Source organism: Apium graveolens, chromosome 11 (genome assembly GCF_009905375.1).
Source record: "Apium graveolens cultivar Ventura chromosome 11, ASM990537v1, whole genome shotgun sequence".
NCBI lineage: Eukaryota > Viridiplantae > Streptophyta > Magnoliopsida > Apiales > Apiaceae > Apium > Apium graveolens.
This window is the reverse complement of record NC_133657.1, coordinates 126738807-126759336: the sequence shown is the minus strand read 5'-3', so window position 1 is coordinate 126759336 and position 20530 is coordinate 126738807. Positions and strand designations below refer to the sequence as shown.

Below are 20530 nucleotides of genomic sequence, written 5' to 3'. Positions count from 1 at the left end.
AGGCTAGGCTTTCAACTTTTGTTGTACCGGACTTATGTATCTATATGAATTGTAATAATGGCAAAGAAATGTAAATTTATTCAGAAACCCTCTTCAGGTGTAATGGCTTATAATGTGGAATAAAATGACTTGTGTTATTTTTTGTATTCATCTATGAGACTATAACTTGTGGCGTGTGTGTGTATATTGTGGGGTCATAGTACGGAGTAGTTGATTGTTTATTAAGATTGGGTGTTATTAAGGGAAATGGAACTCATGACAACCCAGATCCCCGACCCCGGATTTGGGGGTGTTACATGAAATCATCATTTATCAGCATTTCATCAGCTTTTGTAAGATGCTCAGCAAGAATCTTTTCACAAGGAACGGAACTAACTGTGTTCCACTACTTAGTCCACTCATGTCCTCTAGGAGTTTCACTCCAAGGTACTTGTGCTTCCCCTGTAACAAACTTCTTGACTATCTCAGCTTTATGAACAGTTTGTTGATGTGCATGTCGTGATGGACCAGCTGCATCAGCATCTATATTTGTAGCAGCAGCTTCACTAGTAACTTCATCATTAGCAGCATCAGAACTTATAGAATCAGCATCATTAGCATCCTCTGATAAAAGAATAATATGAGAGGCTATGGAGGCTTCAACATCATCCTCTAAGTGCTGATCTCCAACTAAGTTCTGATCAACAGCCATATTCTGATGCTCACTTCACATCTGATCTTCAGTATCTAGATGCAGAGAAGGTGTTGTAGGAAATTCTAGATTGAAATCAACATCAAGAAGTGGTGTTGTTGGTGGAGTGATTTGAGTAGGTGGAGCTTCTAAGTAAAAAACCTGAGGCACTTCCAAGTTATGGATGTCAATTTCATCACTTGGCCCCTGGTTATCAGCATGTACTAGAGATACTGGAGGTGTGGGAATATGAGTTGTTTCTGGCTTATGAAGTGGAGAGTGATGATTGCATGAAGATCTGGATCAGCGCTTGGAGAATTGTTAGCTTCAACAGGGTCTTGTGAGATCAGAGATTCCTGATCCCCTTCCTTAGCTGCTGCTTCCAGTCCTTTACCAGAATCTACAGGCCTTTTAGCTAATGTTTTAATTCTTTTAGCTTTTGAGGAGACTGTAGGAGCTGCATCATCAGAATTTAGCTTTCTAAACCTTTTTAGCGGCCTAGAACTCCCAATTCCAGTATCCTTCTGAGAAGAGACCTTCTCAGCTTCTACAACAACAGGTTCTGGTACTGGAACCTGTTCCTCACTGTCTGACTCATCCCTCAGAACAATCCTCCTTCTCTTCTGTTGTGTCTGAGGTACACTCTTTGTCCTCTTAGGTTTGGAAGATGAAGGCCTCACAGGATGTGCTGATGGTGAAGGTTGAGATGTCTGTGATGGTTTGAAATATGTTCTGATGGAGGGTTGAGTAAGTTGAGGTTGAGAAGTGGTATGTTCTGATGGTTGTTGTGGTGGCTGGGATGTGCTGGTGGGTTGAACATCAGGGTAAACAGATGTGTAGGTTTGAGGATCAGCATTTACAAGAATCTGTTTTACAGACTGAGGTATCTGTAAGGGTCTAACCACTTTCTTCTTAATGTCAGCATTTAACAAATCATTAAAAGCCCTCTTTGCAAGCTTAAAGGATGGAATTAAATCAGTGGTAGGTTGGGCTTATCAGCACAACAGAAATTATATATAAGCTGACAGAATCTAGCAAAGTACACTACATTCCTATCTTCTGTCATCCTATCCCCTATGAAACCTAGCACAACACTTGCAAAATCAAAGTGAGTTTGATGAATAAGAGCATACCCGATTTGCTGACTCATTATTGGAATGACATCAAAGTTGGTGCACTTATTGGCGAATGCTTTAGTGATACAATCGAAGAAAAAACTCCATTCCTTCCTGATATTTGCCCTTTTCAACTGTCCAAACTTACCCAAACTCTTCTCATAACCCAACCGGCCATGAGCTACTATAGAACAGGGTCCTCCGCTGTCGAGAATGTACATCCTTCCGGTAAGTGGAGAGCTTTACGAACTGCTCCAGGAGTAACCACATGCTCAACATCATTCACTTCAAAAACGATGCTTGGAGTACCAGTAGCACCACCATCATCAAAAATCCCAGTTTGCCAAAACGTCAGAAGTTGTTGGCTTGAAATATTTTGAGGTTGGGTCAAAGCATACCCAATCTCACTATTTGCTAAAAAATCTTGCACAAAGTGCAAATCAGATGGAGCTTCAGCCTTGTTCAAGATTGCAGCATAGTTGTTAGGTACAAACTTGGCTCCATCAACAATTAAATCCTTAGGTTCCATGAGAAATAAGTGAGAAATAAGGTTGCCTGTAAGGTGTTTGATAAATTGTCTGTATGATAAAGCGTCAGTGAATATGAGAGAGAATAAGAGTAAAAAGAGAGAGATAGAGTATAAAAGTCAATAAAAGATTTTACAATCTTTTCTCTCTTTTACTTATACATGGTAAAAAAAATAGCCGTTGATACACCTGTCAGACATGCAGCAGTAAAAATAATTAATGGGCACGGGTATTCAGTAATCATTACTTATCACATGCAGTTTTTCAAGGAGAAAAACCATCCCACTAACCAAGTAATCCCATTAATCAAGGATGTACATTGTTTTAAAAAATGTTCCCACTAAATAAACTATTATTACTGCTTTACCAATATTCTGTAAAAATATGACAAGTGAGGTAAATTTCCAAAAATAAACCAAGTAAATAAATACTGCCACGTCAGCATCAGAACTTGACTATTATCAGAATTTAAAAGGTCATCAAAATATGATTAGTATCAGGATTTAAAAGTTCATCAGAATATGAAACGACTCAGAGACAAAATCTTGCAAAAAATAAACTTTCATTAATATATCAAACAAATACATTCGATGAAATTTAGCAATTACATGTAAAAGTTGCAAGACAGTCCTAATCTACGATTCCTAACATCAACAGCTTTAGTCCTAGTCTAAGAAGATCCTATCGACTAGTTCCTGTTGCTGCAGACGAAAAGCACTGCAAGACGGATGATCCATTCTTGCTGACTGAGAGCACGGAGATGAAGATTTTTTTGGACAGTCAACAAGTCATTTTTAATTATCTCTGGAAATTGAATCCAGAGATTATGAGGAATGTTGTTGATAGGATATGCAGTCGGAATTCCATTTTGAAAAATATGCACAGTGTCGGTGCCATAGTTGTAAAACCAACCAAACTGAGCCATTGTTTGAGAGAAGAAAGAATCGATTTTTACTGAAGGATGTTTGGTCAGTTATATAGACAAGGGAAGACTAAGGGATGCAGGGAATGTGAAATGAATAGAAGTAAAGCCTCGTATCCCTAGACCGATGAGTAATAATGACAGCCATTGGAAGCTTAAAACAGGAGTTAATGAGCACACGAAACAAGTAAAAAAGAATTACTGTGCATAAACGAGTACCACTAACCCAAATTATGTTGACTGTTTATAACTCACCCAAACATATTCTGATTTTAAATATGACTGTTTCAGATTTAACCACAAATAAGTCAAGTAAAGAATCAGGATTTAATATCAGAACTTAGACTTTTATCAGAACTTAACAGTCATCAGAACATGGCACCTTAACTCGAAAAGTGAATGTTTTATTCCTGTAATTCTTCACACAATTACTGATATGGTTTCATCAGAATTTAATCATCAGAACTTCCATCTGAACTTCTCCTCAGAATTTATGCATCTGACACTTAAACTGTTCATCTAAAATAACATTTATCACCACAGTAATTTTCATCATTCACATGGAGTGTATGTGTGTGCAATAAGCTAAATATCAGATAAAGATTAACGTCAGATTCACTTCAGTACATCTTAGAAATAAGGCATAACTAAGAACTTTGCTCAAAATCTGTCATTATTCTGAAGTCTACTATAGAATGAATTCATGCATGAGTCCACCTCAACTGTTTTATGCTCATTATATGCATCTTTTGAAATTCCTTTTTACAGTGGCTTCTCAGTGTAAGTGAGTCACGACTGCTTATCAGAATTTATGCTATTATCAGAGTATTTCTCTAGTAATCATAGAGTGTGAAAAGTCACCAAGAAAATTTTATTTTGCTTTTCTGATGCATATTACTTAATACCAGCAATGCACTTAGGTTTTCCCTTCCACATTTTTACTCTAGATCTCAAAGGAGTACCTGATTTTTCTTTTCTTTTCTTTTCTTTTTCTTTTGATAATTGAGGCTTATCAGCACTTAGTACATTCACCAGATTTACTAACATCAGAACTTAACAGATAAGAAGCATTATTCTAGTTTTTGACTTAGTAATAAGATAGACAAAGTAAACTTAACTAAGCTCAATATCAGAATTTGCTTGTGTTAAAAGATTTCCACATAAACAATTACTTCAAACATGGGACCTTTAGAATATTAGAGATTACTAGGTCAGCATCTAGCACAGTTATCCTCATTGGAGTGAATAATCACAGAAACATGCATATCACTATCAGAGTTTATAAATTCACATCAGACAACAATCAGCACTTAAGAAAATTTCATATTAAGCACATAATACACAAGGATAGTAATATCTGTAAATACTGATCATAAAGTCTGATGTAATAGAACATAAAATAATCAGATTTAGAGAAAGAACCTGAAACCATTCCAAGTTCATTTACCAATCTTGTAAAAGTAGCTTCACATAGTGGTTTTGTGAAGATATCTGCTAGTTGTTGATCGGTTGGAATAAAATAAAATTCCACTGTACCTTCATCCACATGTTCCCTTATGAAGTGGTACCTAATGCTGATGTGCTTTGTCATTGGGTGTTGAACTGGATTACCTGTCATAGAAATAGCACTTTGATTATCACAGTAAATAGGGATTTTAAAATATGTTAACCCATAATCCAGTAACTGATTCTTCATCCAAAGAATCTGTGCACAACAGCTTCCTGCAGCAATGTACTCTGCTTCTGCAGTTGATGTGGAAATTGACTTTTGTTTCTTGCTAATCCAAGAAACTAATCTGCCTCCAAGAAATTGGCAGCTTCCACTTGTGCTTTTCCAGTCAATTTTGCATCCTGCAAAATATGCATCTAAGTAACCTATTAGCTTAAAGTTTGATTCTCTAGGATACCACAATCCCAGATCAGCTGTACCCTTAAGGTATTTGAAAATTCTTTTCACAGCTGTTAAGTGAGGTTCTCTTGGATCTGCTTGAAATCTTGCACAAAGACAGGTAGCATACATGATATCAGGTCTACTTACAGTAAGATAGAGTAGTGAGCCAATCATACCTCTGTAATCAGTAATATCTACTGATGTACCAGTATCCTTATCCAATTTTGTTGCAGTGGCCATGTGAGTGGATGCACTTGAACAATCTTGCATTCCAAATTTCTTCAGCAAATTTCTGGTGTACTTGGATTGACAAATAAAAGTGCCTTCTTCATTCTTCTTGACTTGAAGACCCAGAAAATAGCTAAGTTCCCCTATCATACTTATTTGATATCTTGACTGCATCAGTTTGGCAAACTTCTTGCAAAGCCTGTCATTTATAGAACCAAAAATGATATCATCAACATATATTTGCACCAAAAGTAAGTCCTTTCCATGGTTGAGATAGAACAGTGATTTGTCAATAGTTCCTCTGTTAAATTCACTTTCCAGAAGAAACTGAGCTAAAGTATCATACCATGCTCTTGGAGCTTGCTTAAGGCCATAAAGTGTTTTATCAAGCCTGTAGACATGATTTGGAAGTTTGGAATCTACAAAGCCTGGAGGTTGTTCAACATATACTTCCTCTTCCAATTCTCCATTGAGAAAAGCACTTTTCACATCCATTTGAAAGACTGTAAACTTTTTGTGAGCAGCATAAGCCAAAAATATCCTTATGACTTCCAATCTAGCAACTGGTGTAAATCTTCATGCATTGCTTGCACCCAATTAGCTTCTTGAAGAGCTTCTTCCACTTTCTTTGGTTCAGTCTGAGAAAGAAAAGAATTATAGAGACATTCATTTGAAGTAGCTGTTCTAGTTCTGACACCCAATTAGCATCTTGAAGGATTTCAAATAATAAAGTCAGGTGTATGTGATTACTCCACTTCCTTGCAGATGGAAGGTTTTCTCTAGAACTGGATGCTCCCCCATGATGCACGTTATCTTCATCAACATTTTCTGATGCTCCCCCTGAAATTATGCTCTCTGAGTTGGATCCTTCATTATTTAAGTTTCCAGAATTATCAGAACTTGGCTCATCAGAACTTGATGAATCAGAACTTGAAGAGCCAGTTGTAGGTTCTGATGCTTCTTGAGATGTGGTTGTATCTTCAGTATGCTCCCCCTGCATAGGTGCATCTTCCTTTGGCGTAGTCACCATAGTTTCAATAACATTAGAGTTTAATCCATCAGAGTTTGCAGTATCTGGATTTAGACTGTCAGGATTTGGACTGTCAGAATTAACAGAATCATAATTTAAAACTTCATTTTCAAATCTCAGCTGATCATGATCATTGAAATCTTCAAGTCCAGTAATCTTCTTATCATCAAAAGAGACATTGATCGATTCCATGACAATCCTTGTTCTTAAATTGTAGACTCTGAAGGCTTTTGTGGAAAGTGGATATCCAACAAAAATTCCTTCATCAGCTTTTAGATCAAATTTGGATAGCTGTTCAGGATGAGTCTTAAGAACAAAACACTTGCATCCAAATACATGAAAATACTTCAGATTTGGCTTCTTTTTCTTCACCATCTCATATGGTGTCTTTTCATGCTTGTTAATGAGTGTTGCATTCTGAGTAAAACAAGCAGTCTGCACAGTTTCAGCCCAAAAATAGGTTGGTAGCTTTGCTTCATCAAGCATAGTTCGTGCAGCTTCAATAAGAGTTCTATTCTTTCTTTCAACAACTCCATTTTATTGTGGAGTTCTAGGAGCAGAAAATTCCTGCTTTATTCCATGGTCTTTGCAGAACTCTTCCATGATCAAATTTTTGAACTCAGTGCCATTATCACTTCTTATGATCTTCACAGAATCTTTGACTAATTTATCCAGTTGCTTGACATGATCAATCAAAATAGATACAGTTTCACTTTTTGTGTGCAAGAAATACACCCATGTGTATCTGGTGAACTCATCCACTATGACCATAACATATTTCTTCTTTGCAATCGACATGACATTCACTGGACCAAATAGATCAACATGTAGTAGGTGATAAGGCTCAAGAATTGATGATTCAGTCTTGCTCTTGAATGAAGATTTTCTTTGTTTTGCCTTTTGACATGAATCACAAAGGCCATCAGGAGCAAATACTGATTTTGGCAGTCCTCTCACAAGATCTTTCTTGACTAGTTTATTTATATTGTTGAAATTTAAATAAGAGAGTTTCTTGTGCCAATTCCATCTTTCTTCAATTGATGCTCTACTCAACAGACAGATTGCAGAACCATCAGTACTTGTTGAAAGCTTGGCTTTATAAATGTTACCATGCCTGTATCCTTTCAGAACAACTTTGCCAGTAGATTTGCTTACAACTTCACAGTGTTCTTCAAAGAAATCCATATGATAACCTCTGTCACAGATTTGACTAACAATGAGCAGATTATGTTTAAATCCTGAGACCAGAGCTACTTTCTCAATGATGACATTCCCAAGATTAATATTGCCATATCCCAGAGTTTTTCCCATATTGCCATCTCCATAAGAAACACCTGGGCCAGCTTTCTCCACAAAGTCTGATAGCAGGGCTTTATTTCCAGTCATGTGTCCTGAGCATCCACTGTCCAGAACTAGGATGTTTTTCCTGTTGCCCTGCAATCACAAAGACCACTAATGATTAGTTTTAAGGACCCAGACTTGCTTGGATCCTTTGGCCTTATTAAGTTTTTTAACATTTGCAACGGATTTAGCATCAGAGTTTATGTTAACAGTTTTCTTATCAGCATTTACAGTATCAGACTTTGCATTAGAACTTATACTAGAAGGAACAATGCTAACTTTCTTTAAAGAAGGTTTTATTTGATAATAATCATAGTAAAAACTATGATATTCCTTACAAGTATAAATGGAATGTCATAAACTACCACAATGAAAACAAGGATTTTGTGGCCTATATCTAACAAACTGACTCTTAACTCCTGACTTTGAAGATAAGGAGTTTATGTTCTTATTCTTCCTGCAAAAAGAAGCCAGAAGGTTAGAATTTTCACAGTTATGACATGTTTTTTCTAGGAGCATTAGGAACAAGCTTATAATCATTGCTTTTATTCACACCTTCCTTTCCATTCCTATTTTTCCTAGGTGACTTTACCTTGTTTACATTCTTAACATCTTTTAGCTTGTACTTAAGCTGCTTCTTAGTCATTAAGCATATGTTAACTTCAGTTGGCTTTTCCTGTTTTAGTTTGTCAGAAGTTAATTCCTCTTTAACTTCTGATTTCTCAGTATCCGACTTTACAGCTACAAACTTAACAGGTTTTACCTTTGGCTTTTGTTTAACAACTATAGACTCAATTTCTACAGTTCCTTTATCATTCTTATCATCTCCATAACCTAAGCCTTCTTTCCAGTTTCCACTACTTAACAAATTCTGAGTTGTTTTGCCAGAGTTAGTCCAAGTCCTGATAATCTCTCTTTCCTTTTCTAACTCAGTTTTTAGAGATTCATTCATTTTAAGTACTTCATCCCTAACATAGAAAGCATCATCTCTATCTTTCTGAGTTTGATGGAACATGGCTAACTCTTTTTCTAAATAATCATTTCTCTTTTTATAAGCAAGATTGTCAGAAGTTAATCTTTCACATGTTAAAGTTTGATCTCTATAACTAATAAACTTGGTTTTAAGATATGTTCTCAACTCATTAATATCATCAGTATGAAAGGCATAAGTAGTTTGAGGTACCTTTAACTCAGCAGCATCAGAACTGCTATCAGCATTTTCCATCAAGACATAGTTCTCCTCACTTTCAGAATCTGAAGTGTCTGTCCAACTTTTCTTCTTTGTGACAAGAGCCTTGCCTTTGTCATTCTTCACTTTCTTGTAATCAGGAGATATGTGGCCTTTCTCACCACAGTTGTAGTATTTGACATTTGTGTAATCTCCTCTGTCAGACTTTCCTTCTTTGCCTTCAGATTTTCTGAAACTCTTCTTATCAGAACTTGCACCTTTCCTGGAAAACTTCTTTCCCTTTCTGAATTTCCTGTATGTAATTCTTGTGATTCCTTTGACCATAAGAGCACACAGCTTCATCATCTCCTCATCAGCATCCATCTCAGGTAAGCTTTCAGTTTCTGAGTCATCATCACTATCAGAACTTGATGACTCAGTATCAGACTTTGTGATGAGAGCTTTTCCCTTGCCTTTCTTTAAGATAGCTGCTTTGGGGGATTCCTCCTCAGCCTTAAGAGCAACTGTCCTTGACTTTCCTCCTTTCCTCTTGCTTCTTTGTTCCATCTCAAGTTCATGAGTCTTGAGCATCCCATAAATTTCATCAAGAGTTGTTTCTTCAAGATTATAGTTGTCTCTTATAGTTGTGGCTTTCAAATCCCAACTTTCAGGAAGAGCTAACAGGAATTTAAGATTTGAATCTTCAAGATCATATTCGTTATCAACTAGTGACAAATCATTCAAGAGTTTGACAAATCTGTCATATAAACTAGTTAATGACTCATCAGACTTTGAGTCAAAGTGTTCATACTCTTGAGTGAGTATTATCTTCCTATTCTTCTTAATTGAATCAGTTTCCTGGCATCTTGTCTCCAAGGCTTCCCATATCTCCTTTGCAGTCTTGCAATTAATTACCCTATTTGACATGACATTATCAATGGCACTATGCAGCAAGTGTCGTACATTAGCATCCTTAGCAATTGAAGAGATATCTTCAGCAGTGTAATCACTCTTCTCCTTTGGTACATACTTTGCTGGTTGACCTGCAACTGCAATAGCGAGTTTGGTTGGCTTATGAGGTCCTTCATTGATTCTGTCAAGATATTCTGGATCTGTAGCCTCCAGAAATATAAACATCCTTACCTTCCATATGGGATATTCAGATGGTTTCAGTATGGGAACTCTAATAGTCTCATATCGACTATGGATTTGAGTCTTTGGAGGTTCTTCAGTTTTGGTGGACTTGGTTGGAGTTTCTGCTTTAGACATGATTATTTTTGGATCTTAAACTATTTGTTTGTTAACAGATCTGCTCTGATACCACTTGTTAGGTCACACACACTGTAGAAGGGGGTTGAATACAGTGTTTAGCATAATCAAATCAAATTAAAGAACACAAGTAACAGAAAACAGACTTTATTCAATATAATAAACTCTGTTACAATATGGAACTGTCCTCTCTCAGTGATGAACAAATATCACGAGAGCTGCTAGGGTTACAATGAATATTATTCTCGATAATGATAACACATATACTGTAAACCCTATATCTGTGTTTATATACTACACAGTTACAAGATAATCACTAATTGATATGGAATATAATTCTGCTTCCTAAAATATATCAAATGGTTATCCTTTCTTCCAAGTATTCTATTCTTCATAAAATTCCTTCTTCATGCATATCTCTTCTTGTGTTTGTCATAATCTTCTTTCGTTTCAATCAGCCGCCTTCCTTATCAGAAAGTCTCTTTAAGTCCTGATATTATCTCCTGATAAATATCTCCTGATAACTTAAGTTCTGACAAATTAAGTTATGACTTCAGTATAAGTGCTGATTTCCAGTTAAATACTGATTTGTCCTGTTTAATTAAGATCTGAAAACTAAACATAAATCATATTAGACATGACATTATCAAATATATCTAACATTATAAAGGAATAAAAGTCACAGCGTCCTTAATGACAATGCACCAACGTTCAGGTGAAAGCCTCCGAAGCTTCTTAACTCGATTCAGAGAGGAGATAACAGAGATCCAAGATCTAATAGAGCAAATGACCGTCAACTTCCTGACAGCGGGTATCGATAAATCTCAACACGAGCTACTTCTAGAAGAAATTTTTGAGAAAAGGCCAAAAACCCTACAAGCAGCATTTCAGATTATAGAACATCGCATGATGCTCTAAGAAGCAGTAAGCTGCATCCAATCTCTCCGATGTTTTTCCAGATATGAACGGCGCCGTAGTTACAGTCCGCGATCACCTGCATACGAAAGGTTCCAAGAACGTCGTCGGTCACCACCAACGTGTACACTTGACCACCCCCGAGGGATAGGAGAAAATGAGATTGGCAGCCCCGTAGTCTAGCTGAGAAAGAATTTACGAAACGCAACACCGAGAAAATGATAATTTTAGCGGTACTAAAAACAGAGCCAGATTACCGTCCTCCGAGACCCATGAAACCTGGCAGGCCCCCAAGCTCCAGATACTGTGATTATCATGAAGACACCGGCCATACAATTGAACAATGCTTCCAACTGAGTAACCTCATTGAAGAAAAGATTCACCGGGGATAACTTATCCACTACGTGCAACAAGATGATACGCCTAGGTGCCACCATCGGGATGAGAAAGATGATCAAATTTTATGTGATCAGTGCTTCCTCTAGCTTCAACGCCATATTAGGGCGAACAACGATCACCTCCCTACGAGCTATAACCTCCATCTCCCATCTGAAAATGAAGTTCCCCATAGACTTTGGCATAGGAGAAATGACCGGTGACCAGGCGACAATAAGACAATGCTATTTAACCACTGTCTCTCCAAGGAAAATGGTAGATGAAGAACTAAAGTTAACCAAGTACTTGATATCGATCCCAGAGAGCTAGTCGACTCACCCACCATCAACTTTTGCTCTCTTGTCGAAGAAACCGAAGAGGTGGAAGTATTTGAAGGAAATCCTGATAAAACTACAAGAATTGATAAAAACCTCTCTGAACTATTAAAGAAAGATATCATGAACCTTATCCGAGAGTTCTCTGACATTTTCGCCTAGGACCCCCCCAAGGACTTTCCTGGGATCCCGGAGGTCGTCGCTCGACATTCACTACACATCAGCAAGAACATCAGGCCGGTAAGGCAGAGACACCAAACATTCTCCACCGAAAAAAGAGCCACCATCGACCAAGAGATTGATAGGCTAGTCGAGGCCAGTTTTATTGAACCGGTACAATTCACCACATGGATCTCGAATGTAGTCCCGGTCAAGAAAATTACAGAAAGTGGAGAATGTGCATTGATTACTCGGATGTGAATAGGGTTTTCCCCAAAGACTTTTACCCTCTGCCGAACATCAACCAGCTCATTGATGCGATAGCAGGAAATGAACTCCTCTCTTTTATGGATGCCTTTCCAGGGTACAAGCAGATTAAGATGGACTCCCAAGATTGGCAGCAAACTGCATTCATCACGCATCGAAGGGTCTTCGGATACCGAGTGATGCCTTTTGGTTTAATTAATGTGGGGGCCATATTTCAACAGATGATGGATAAGATATTCACCTCACAGATTTGAAGAAATATGCTGATATATGTCGATGACATGATTACAAAATCGAAGGTTTCCTCTGACTATGTGTCCGGCCTTTGTGAAATATTCGAGAATGCGAGAAACAACAACATGCGGCTAAACCCTGCCAAGTGCTCGTTCGGTCTTACCGCGGGTAAATTCCTTGGATTCTTGGTTACCCAAAGAGGCATCGAAGCAGATCCGTCTCAGATAAAAGCAATCTTGGAAATGGAGAAACCAAGATCCATTAAGGATTTACAAAAAGTAACTGGATGTATCGCTGCACTCCTTTTCTTCTCAGCAATAAAGAAAGCTTCCAAATCCTCGCATTTTGAATGGAATGATGACTATGAAAAGAATTTCTCTGAGTTAAAAAAATTCTTAATAAACCCACCCATCCTCACTCGGCCTTTACCAGGCGAGCCGTTGCGGGTATACCTCTCAGCCTCTGATGACACCATCGCAGCAGTCCTAGTTCGGATTGATAAAGGAAAAGAAGTCCCGGTGTACTACATTAGTCACTCACTTCGAGATGCAGAGATAAGATATCCACAGGTTGGGAAGCTAGTCTATGCCCTTGTAATCGCCAGCCGAAAATTGCGACACTACTTCCAAGAAAGGGAAATTCATGTGCTCACAAATCAACTTCTGAAGAGAATCCTACACAAACCCGACATGACGGGCAAACTCGTTGCTTGGACCATCAAGCTAAGCCAATTTTACATCAAGTATAAACCTCGAACTACGATCAAAGCTCAGTTTCTCTCAGATTTTGTTGCTGAATGTCAATTCAAAGCCAAAGCGCACAAATCTGAAGAAGATCAATTAAGACCATGGTTGTTGTTTATCAACAAATCTTTGACCGCCGATTTAGGAGGAGCAAAAATAATCCTAATCATCCCAGAAGGATTCAAGATCCAACAAGCCCTCAAATTCGAATTCCCATCTACATACAACGTAGCCGGATACGAGGCACTAATCGCAGGCTTAAAGCTGGTAGCGGACCTCGAGACTGAGATTATTGACATATTTGGAGATTCTTAACTGGTCTCTAAACAAATAAATAGGGAGTTCAAGGCATATAATAAGATAATGGCTCAATACTTTGCAGGGACACAAGATTTACTCAAAAAATTCCCTTCATGGAGACTCTCGAATGTTGATAGGGAGGAAAACCAGTGGACAGACTCTCTTGCCAAGTTAGCATCCTGCAATTTACCTGCTAAACTTGATTCAATATATATCGACATCTTAACGACCCTTGCCATCGATGATCTTTCTGTTAATCAGATTCAGAATAACCTCGACTGACGAAAACCATTTCTAGACTATATCCTCGACAACAAACTTCCCGAGGGAAAGAGCGAGGCCAGTTCACTCATGTTTAAGGCAAGAAACTACTGTGTTGTCGGCTCATCTTTGTATCGACGCTCATTATCTGAACCACTGCTCCGTTGTTTGACCTCGGAGAAAGCTCAACAAGCGATGGTTGAGGTACACACTAGCATCTGCGGTGAACACCTTGGAGGAAAGAACCTGGCTCTTAAAATCATCAAACAGGGACTGTACTGGCCCATAATCCGTAAAGATTACGAGGAATTTGTTAGAAAATGCCAAGCATGTCAATTACATGGGAACGTAAGCTATCGACCCATGACTGAGCTCAACTCGATACTCGCCCCATGTCCCTTTTTTCCAGTGGGGGATAGATATTGTAGGGCCCTTTTCAAAGTCAAAATATTGTGCCAATATATCGTAGTAGCAGTGGATTATGCGACCAAATGGGTTGAGGCAAAACCCCTTTCCAAGATCAGAGAGAAAAAAATGATTAAGTTTTTTCATGGAGTATGTTGTGTTTCTCTTTGGGATCCCAAGGATTTTAGTTTCCGTTATGGCACACAATTTGTGGGAGCAAAGCTTGAGAAAGCTCTAGAAGAACTAAAGATCCAATATATCAAGGCCTCAGTTGCATACCCACAGGCTAATGGGCTCGCAGAAGTAACGAATAGAACCATCCTACAAGGCCTAAAAAAAGAATTAAAGAAATCCCCCGTTGCTGGGTTGATGAACTCCCGAATGTGCTATGGTCCTAGATGACGACACCCCGAAGTGCAACATGTGAAACTTCCACCTCGCATATGGCGTCGATGCCATCCTACCTGTCGAAGTAAGCCTAATTTCCCCACAAGTCAAAGTATTCGACCCTTCTCTCACACTCGAAGGCTTACGCTTTCACAACGACTTGCTCGAAGAAATAAGAGAGGAGTCTCGACTCCACATGATCGCATAGCAGGAGAAGACTACAAAATACTTCAACAAAAAAGTCAAAACCAAGAGCTTCAGGGTTAGTGACCTTGTCCTTCGAGACTCTGCTGCATCATAGCTCGTTGTATCAGGAAAGTTTAAGCCGATGTGGGAAGGCCTATATCGGGTTTCGAAGGTTGTTAGCGCGGGGACTTATGAGCTCACATATCTCAATGGTCAGCCAATTAAAAACGCCTGGAATGGCATGCATCTCAAGAAATTCTATCAGTAATTTGCTTTTGTTTGTAATGTTTGAAACCCCGAGGCAATAACTGACATACCAAAAACTAACCCTCGATGCAATGAGGGTCGTTATGAGATCCCCATCGAGGGATGCTTAATTTATGACAATAAAAGCTTTTAAGTTATTTCAGGAAGCAACAAGTTCCATTATCTATCTACTTTATCTTATACTGATTCATAAAAAAAACCACGATACATGAGTTACTTACTTCAAATTACACGTCAAATAGTCATGCGCTTCAAAACTATGATACATCCAAGACCAGTTGAGTACGAACTTAAAAAAAGATTTCGTTCCTAGCTAATCAAAACAATAAGCAAATACACGAATCTACGACATAATTCAAAAAAAAAGAGGTTAGATAATGCAAACAGAAATTGACATTAGAAAAACCAAGTTGGCGAAATTAAAGGCATAAAATATAAATGGCAAACATTTTTACAAAGAAAGGACACCAGGTTTGCAAGCCAAAACAAAGTCAAGGTAGTAACAAAGCTATGTTTGGAAACTACTACCCAGCGACAAACAAAATCAAAACCATAGAAACAAAGTGATTAGCTTTGTCCATTTCTTGTCGAACACCGCTATTCAACAATCCCTTCAAAGAGGAAAAAAACCAAATTTTGAAACCTACATACTTACAAATCATCTACTGAAATATGAAGCCATTAGTCAAATTAAAACAGAATAGAGCCAAATTGTGGTAACTTAAGATTTTCCTTGTATGTTTCAAAAGCTCCTGAAAATTGCTATCTGCAAACATGTTTCTCTTTCAGGATTAATGTTATTAATACAGTTACTAACCAGTAACAACCTCCTAACTAGGAGCTTTGTTAAACTCATCTACACCTCAATAAAGCCCCTTAAGGTAAATAATAATAAAACATATAATAATACCATAGGAAAGCAAACTCCCAAGTTACAGACATATCACTTTTATGCCTTAAAAGAAATTCGATAGGAACAGGTCCAAAATAAACAACGACAAACAGGAAATTAGTCTAACGCTTAATAAACAAGTTCCAGAGATCAAAATACTTTTACATCATTATGGGGCATTTCCCGCCTTCAAGCAGCATCCTGTGGGGGAGGATCTCTAGGGGTCACATTCGCGCGAGAAAAATCCTGAACGTACTCCTCGAAGGAATGACCCGATATGTCCATACCGGCATCTGACAACCTGGTTAAACAGCGGCCATACCCATCGCTCAATTCCTTTTCTATGTATTCAACACTTTTTTCCAGATTAATATTCATCTGACAATTATCTTTGATCAACGTCTTGTTGGAAAAAATCACGTCTGCAAAATCCTTCACCACCTTATCACGCCTTCCCCTCTCATCGTCCCTCGATAGGGTGACATCCTTTAAAGCTTTCTCCAACTCAGCAATCCTTTTATTAGCATCACCACGCTCTACTTCCATCTCTCCAACTTGTTTACTTAGCTTCGTATTAGCCACTGCCAACTCGTCAGCCCGACGCTCCGCCCCTGAGGACAAATCCTCAAACTTTTTTTTCTCCCGAGACATCGAGGCTAGATCAGCATTAAGCCGGGAGGTGGACTCCCCATCACCTTCATTCTTAAACTCGTTTAGGATATAGGTAAAATATGAGAGAAACTAAAAGCAACAAAAAAAGTGCAGGGGTCAAAATAAAACCTATGAACCAAACAACGAAAGGAAAAAACCCAAACGAAAAGGAAATATAAGTATTAAGAGCACATACCCGGCTAGCATGACTCATACACCTATCTACCAAGTCACTATGTTTCTTGGAAGAATAGGACACCATGTCTTGAGGAAGCTGAAAAGCCCTAAAAGCTTGATTTGGCACGGTCGAACCCCCGGTCCATCTTTCATTAGGCTGGATCTCAAAACGAACAATGTCCCTCACAGTATGGACATCCGAAGAACTCTTCATAAAACCATTCCCCAAACAATCGTCAAGGTCTCATTCGTTGCAACCCGACCAGCTTCAACTCTCATTCCATCATTATCCGTGCGTAGCCTCTTCCAATTTAGCATATCAAAATCATCTGCAACAACATCATCCTGGTCCTCCAGAACTCGATCCCCATTATCATCCAACAACTCGATTGAAACAGATTTACCAACCTTCGAGGGTCCGGCGTTCAAGCAACCAGTCTTCGACCCCTCCTGTGCTGAACCACTCGCTTTCTAAACAAAAAACATCATAGCTTTGTCCATTTTCTTTCCTCAAACTCCGCTATCAAGAATATTCTTCAAAGAGCTCCTAGCAACTGCATAACAAAAAAGAAAAGAGAAAAGGGAAATCCTTATTAGAAATCCATAAAAAGAAAGATATCTAAAAGGACAAACAAATATTAATCCAAATGCAAAAAAAAGAGAACATAGCCTTACGAGAATGACCCTCTAGAAATGCATTATCCTTCAACTGCAAATGAAAATAAAGAGACATCGCCCCATGGAAATCATCCAAAAAATCAGCATTATACTTATCTAGTTTATTCAAAGAATCAAGGGCCTCCCGACTAACCTTACGACAAGATTGAACTAACTCTAAATCAGGGCCACCAAAATACAACCACTTGGGGTGATACCCCGAGTTCAATGAACGGACACTAACTATCTTCATTCGTTTATGACGCGTATCAAAGTAAACCTGACCTTCGTGGTAACGGATCCCATAAATAAAAAAATAACGGGTTCATCGGAACACGACCTTTCTCATGACATAAAATGATAAAGCCATTTACTTGAGCAACAAAATTGGGGGCCAACTGTGCGACACAACACCCTATAGCCTCGTAAAGAGCCAGTTGGAATGGGTGCATTGGCAGTCGAAGCCCAAACCCAAAAAATAACAAAGAAATCCCATGCATACCGTATTCAGGCATCATCCAAACCCGGTCATTAGGACCCCGAACCCCGTACCTGTAACCATTACTAAAATCAACCCACTTTTTTAATTTACCCGAAGACGACCTAAGGAGTTGTAAGTAGAATAATTATTGACTTTGATGTAATGCCCAAGAAGGCCCATTTGTAAAAGAGAGCCCATTTGGGACTCACTATAAATATAAGACAACAACCTCATTTTAAGGGGTTGGCTAGTTAAGTAAAGAAAATACCTCCTTAAAGATTAGTCTTATATATTAATAATACTCGAGACTTATCATATATAATAACTAAAATTAAATATATTAATTACTAAGTAGTCAAACATATTACATTTGGACATGTTGATATGACGAGTAAAATCTAAGATATGTTAAAATATATACCCTCTGTTCCAACCATTTCCTTACAGTTTTCTTAATGGGATGTTCCATCCAATTCTTTATATTTCAAAACTTACCATAAATAGTCAATGGATCCCACCACTTTCCCACTTTTCCTCCCTTTTCCCACTACTTTTACTCCACTATCTCCATTTAATATATTGAAATTTAATGGGTCACACCACTTCACTCACTTTTCTTTCGCTTTTTCACTACTTTATACATATTTTTTAACCACCGTTCCCAAACCAAACGTAAAGAATTGGCCGGGACGGAGGGAGTAAAAAGTACATCATGATTTTTTTAATTCCATTTAATTCCATCATGATTTTTTTAAAATACATAAAAGTACATCTTGAATAATTAATTATGAGATTGAAATAAAGAGTTACATTTAATAATTTTGACATTGATATATTACTACTCAAATAATACAATAAAATTATGTAAGCTATATCTTACATCATTGTATATAATATATTATTTATGTGTTGGATTTTAATCGGATTTCGGATTTAAATCAGGTTTGGATTGAGTTTCGGATTTCGGATCGAGTATCGGTTTGGTATCTTTAAAATTCAAATCCAAAACTTCGGATTCGATATATTCAAAATTTCGGGTTTCAAATCAAATATTTTTCATATTGGATTATTTTGCCATCCATATCAAAATATTCATGGAATCATAGCCCAGCTCCTTTTACATTTCACTTTCACCGAATGGGGAGATTGCATATAGTAGCAATTTCGAATTGGTTTTATATCAAATAAGTATATTTAAACTAGATAAAAAGTTATGTGTGTTTGATGGAAATATTTATATTTTTTTTCATCCAGATTGTTAATACTAGTAGTGACTCTAGTAGTAGTCTAATCAAGTCAAACTATAAATACTCTTTTAGTAGACCTTTTGTAATTCTATTCAGTTACAACATTCTGTAATCATTTCTATTTTCCTCTCTACTGAGATGTAAAGACTTACAGTCTTGTGGGTATACAATTTTGTTATAGTTTCTTCTACTTTCTTGATCTTCATTGCTTTAATGGAGATTTGTGAACTTCAATAAACTCTAGATGGTATCAAAGCTATTCTGCATATACTTCTCATTCATTTTCTTGTGATTGATTGATTTTCGATCTGTTTTCATTTTTCTTTTCGATCTTATTCTTACGATCTCGATCTCTCTCAGATTTTATCTTCTCAATCGATCTCGATCCCTATCTCTCTCTCAATCTCCCTCAATCTTTCTCAATCTTTGATTGATTGATCTCTCTCAATCTTTCTTGATTTACTTTAATTTGATCTTATATGATCAATTCACTGATCTGTGACTCTAATGGCTTCTGTACGACATCAATCGTATGTCAATATTGTATCAAGTGATCATTCTCATCGTCCTACCAATACTACTACACATGTAAGTGATTTAGATCTTCTTTCTTCAAACACAGATGATGTATCCAGTATAAATGTCAATACGCATCCATTATTTTTGCACAATAATGATCATCCTGGTATGATTTTTATATCTAAGAAGCTTACTAGATCTGATAACTTTGGTAGCTGGAAACGTTCTTTGCAAATAGCACTTTCTGCTAAGAATAAACTTGTCATTTTAACTGGAAATTTTATTGCTCCTGCTGTTGATTCTTCGCTTTTTTTGCACTGGAAACGATTTAATTATATGGTAATTACTTGGATTCTTAACACCGTTTTGGATGATATTAGCAATAGCATGAATTATATGGACAACGCCATTGAAGTTTGGAATGAGCTTAATGATTATTTTTCGGTTGTTAGTGGTCACAAGTTCTATGAAACGCAGAAAGAATTATTCAAGTTAGAACATGGCAATGATTCCATTGAGTTTTAATTTCACAAGCTTAAAGGCCTATGGGATGAATTACGTGCTTTAGAACCAGTTGTTAAATGCACTTGTGGTGCCACTAAAAATTGGGAAGAACTGCTAGAAAAGAAGAGGCTGATTCAATTCCTTATGGGCTTACATACAAGCTATACTACAACTAGAGGAAATTTGATTATGATGAACCCTTGACCTTCTTTTAATCAAGCTTATGTGCTTAAATAAGAAGAGAGGCAACTTCAAGTTCATACTACATCTTATCCACTGGCTATGATGGTTAGCTTGCCCAAACAACATTTTTAGCATCAAAATAAGCCTTCTAGTTCAAGCTCTTTGGAATGTAGCTATTGCCATGGTAAAAACCACACACGAGATAAATGTTTCAAATTGATAGG

General features: G+C 37.5%; 1 protein-coding gene and 1 long non-coding RNA gene across 3 annotated transcripts in view; one reads left to right on the top strand and one right to left on the bottom strand.

The window, feature by feature from the left end:
* Positions 1 to 13840: 13840 nt before the first annotated feature.
* LOC141695870 (uncharacterized) lies at positions 13841 to 14557 on the top strand. Its single transcript, XM_074500079.1, has one exon. The coding sequence runs from the start codon at positions 13841 to 13843 to the stop codon at positions 14555 to 14557; it is 717 nt and encodes a 238-aa protein (XP_074356180.1).
* A 1337-nt stretch (positions 14558 to 15894) lies between these two features.
* The window catches only part of LOC141698547 (uncharacterized), a 30824-nt gene continuing 26188 nt past the window's right edge, over positions 15895 to 20530 (bottom strand). For both annotated transcript variants that reach the window (XR_012565151.1, XR_012565150.1), the window contains 2 exons: positions 16735 to 17269; positions 15895 to 16582 (listed from right to left, as the gene is read on the bottom strand). This is a non-coding gene — a long non-coding RNA (uncharacterized LOC141698547). The remainder of the gene's footprint in view (positions 16583 to 16734; positions 17270 to 20530) is intronic.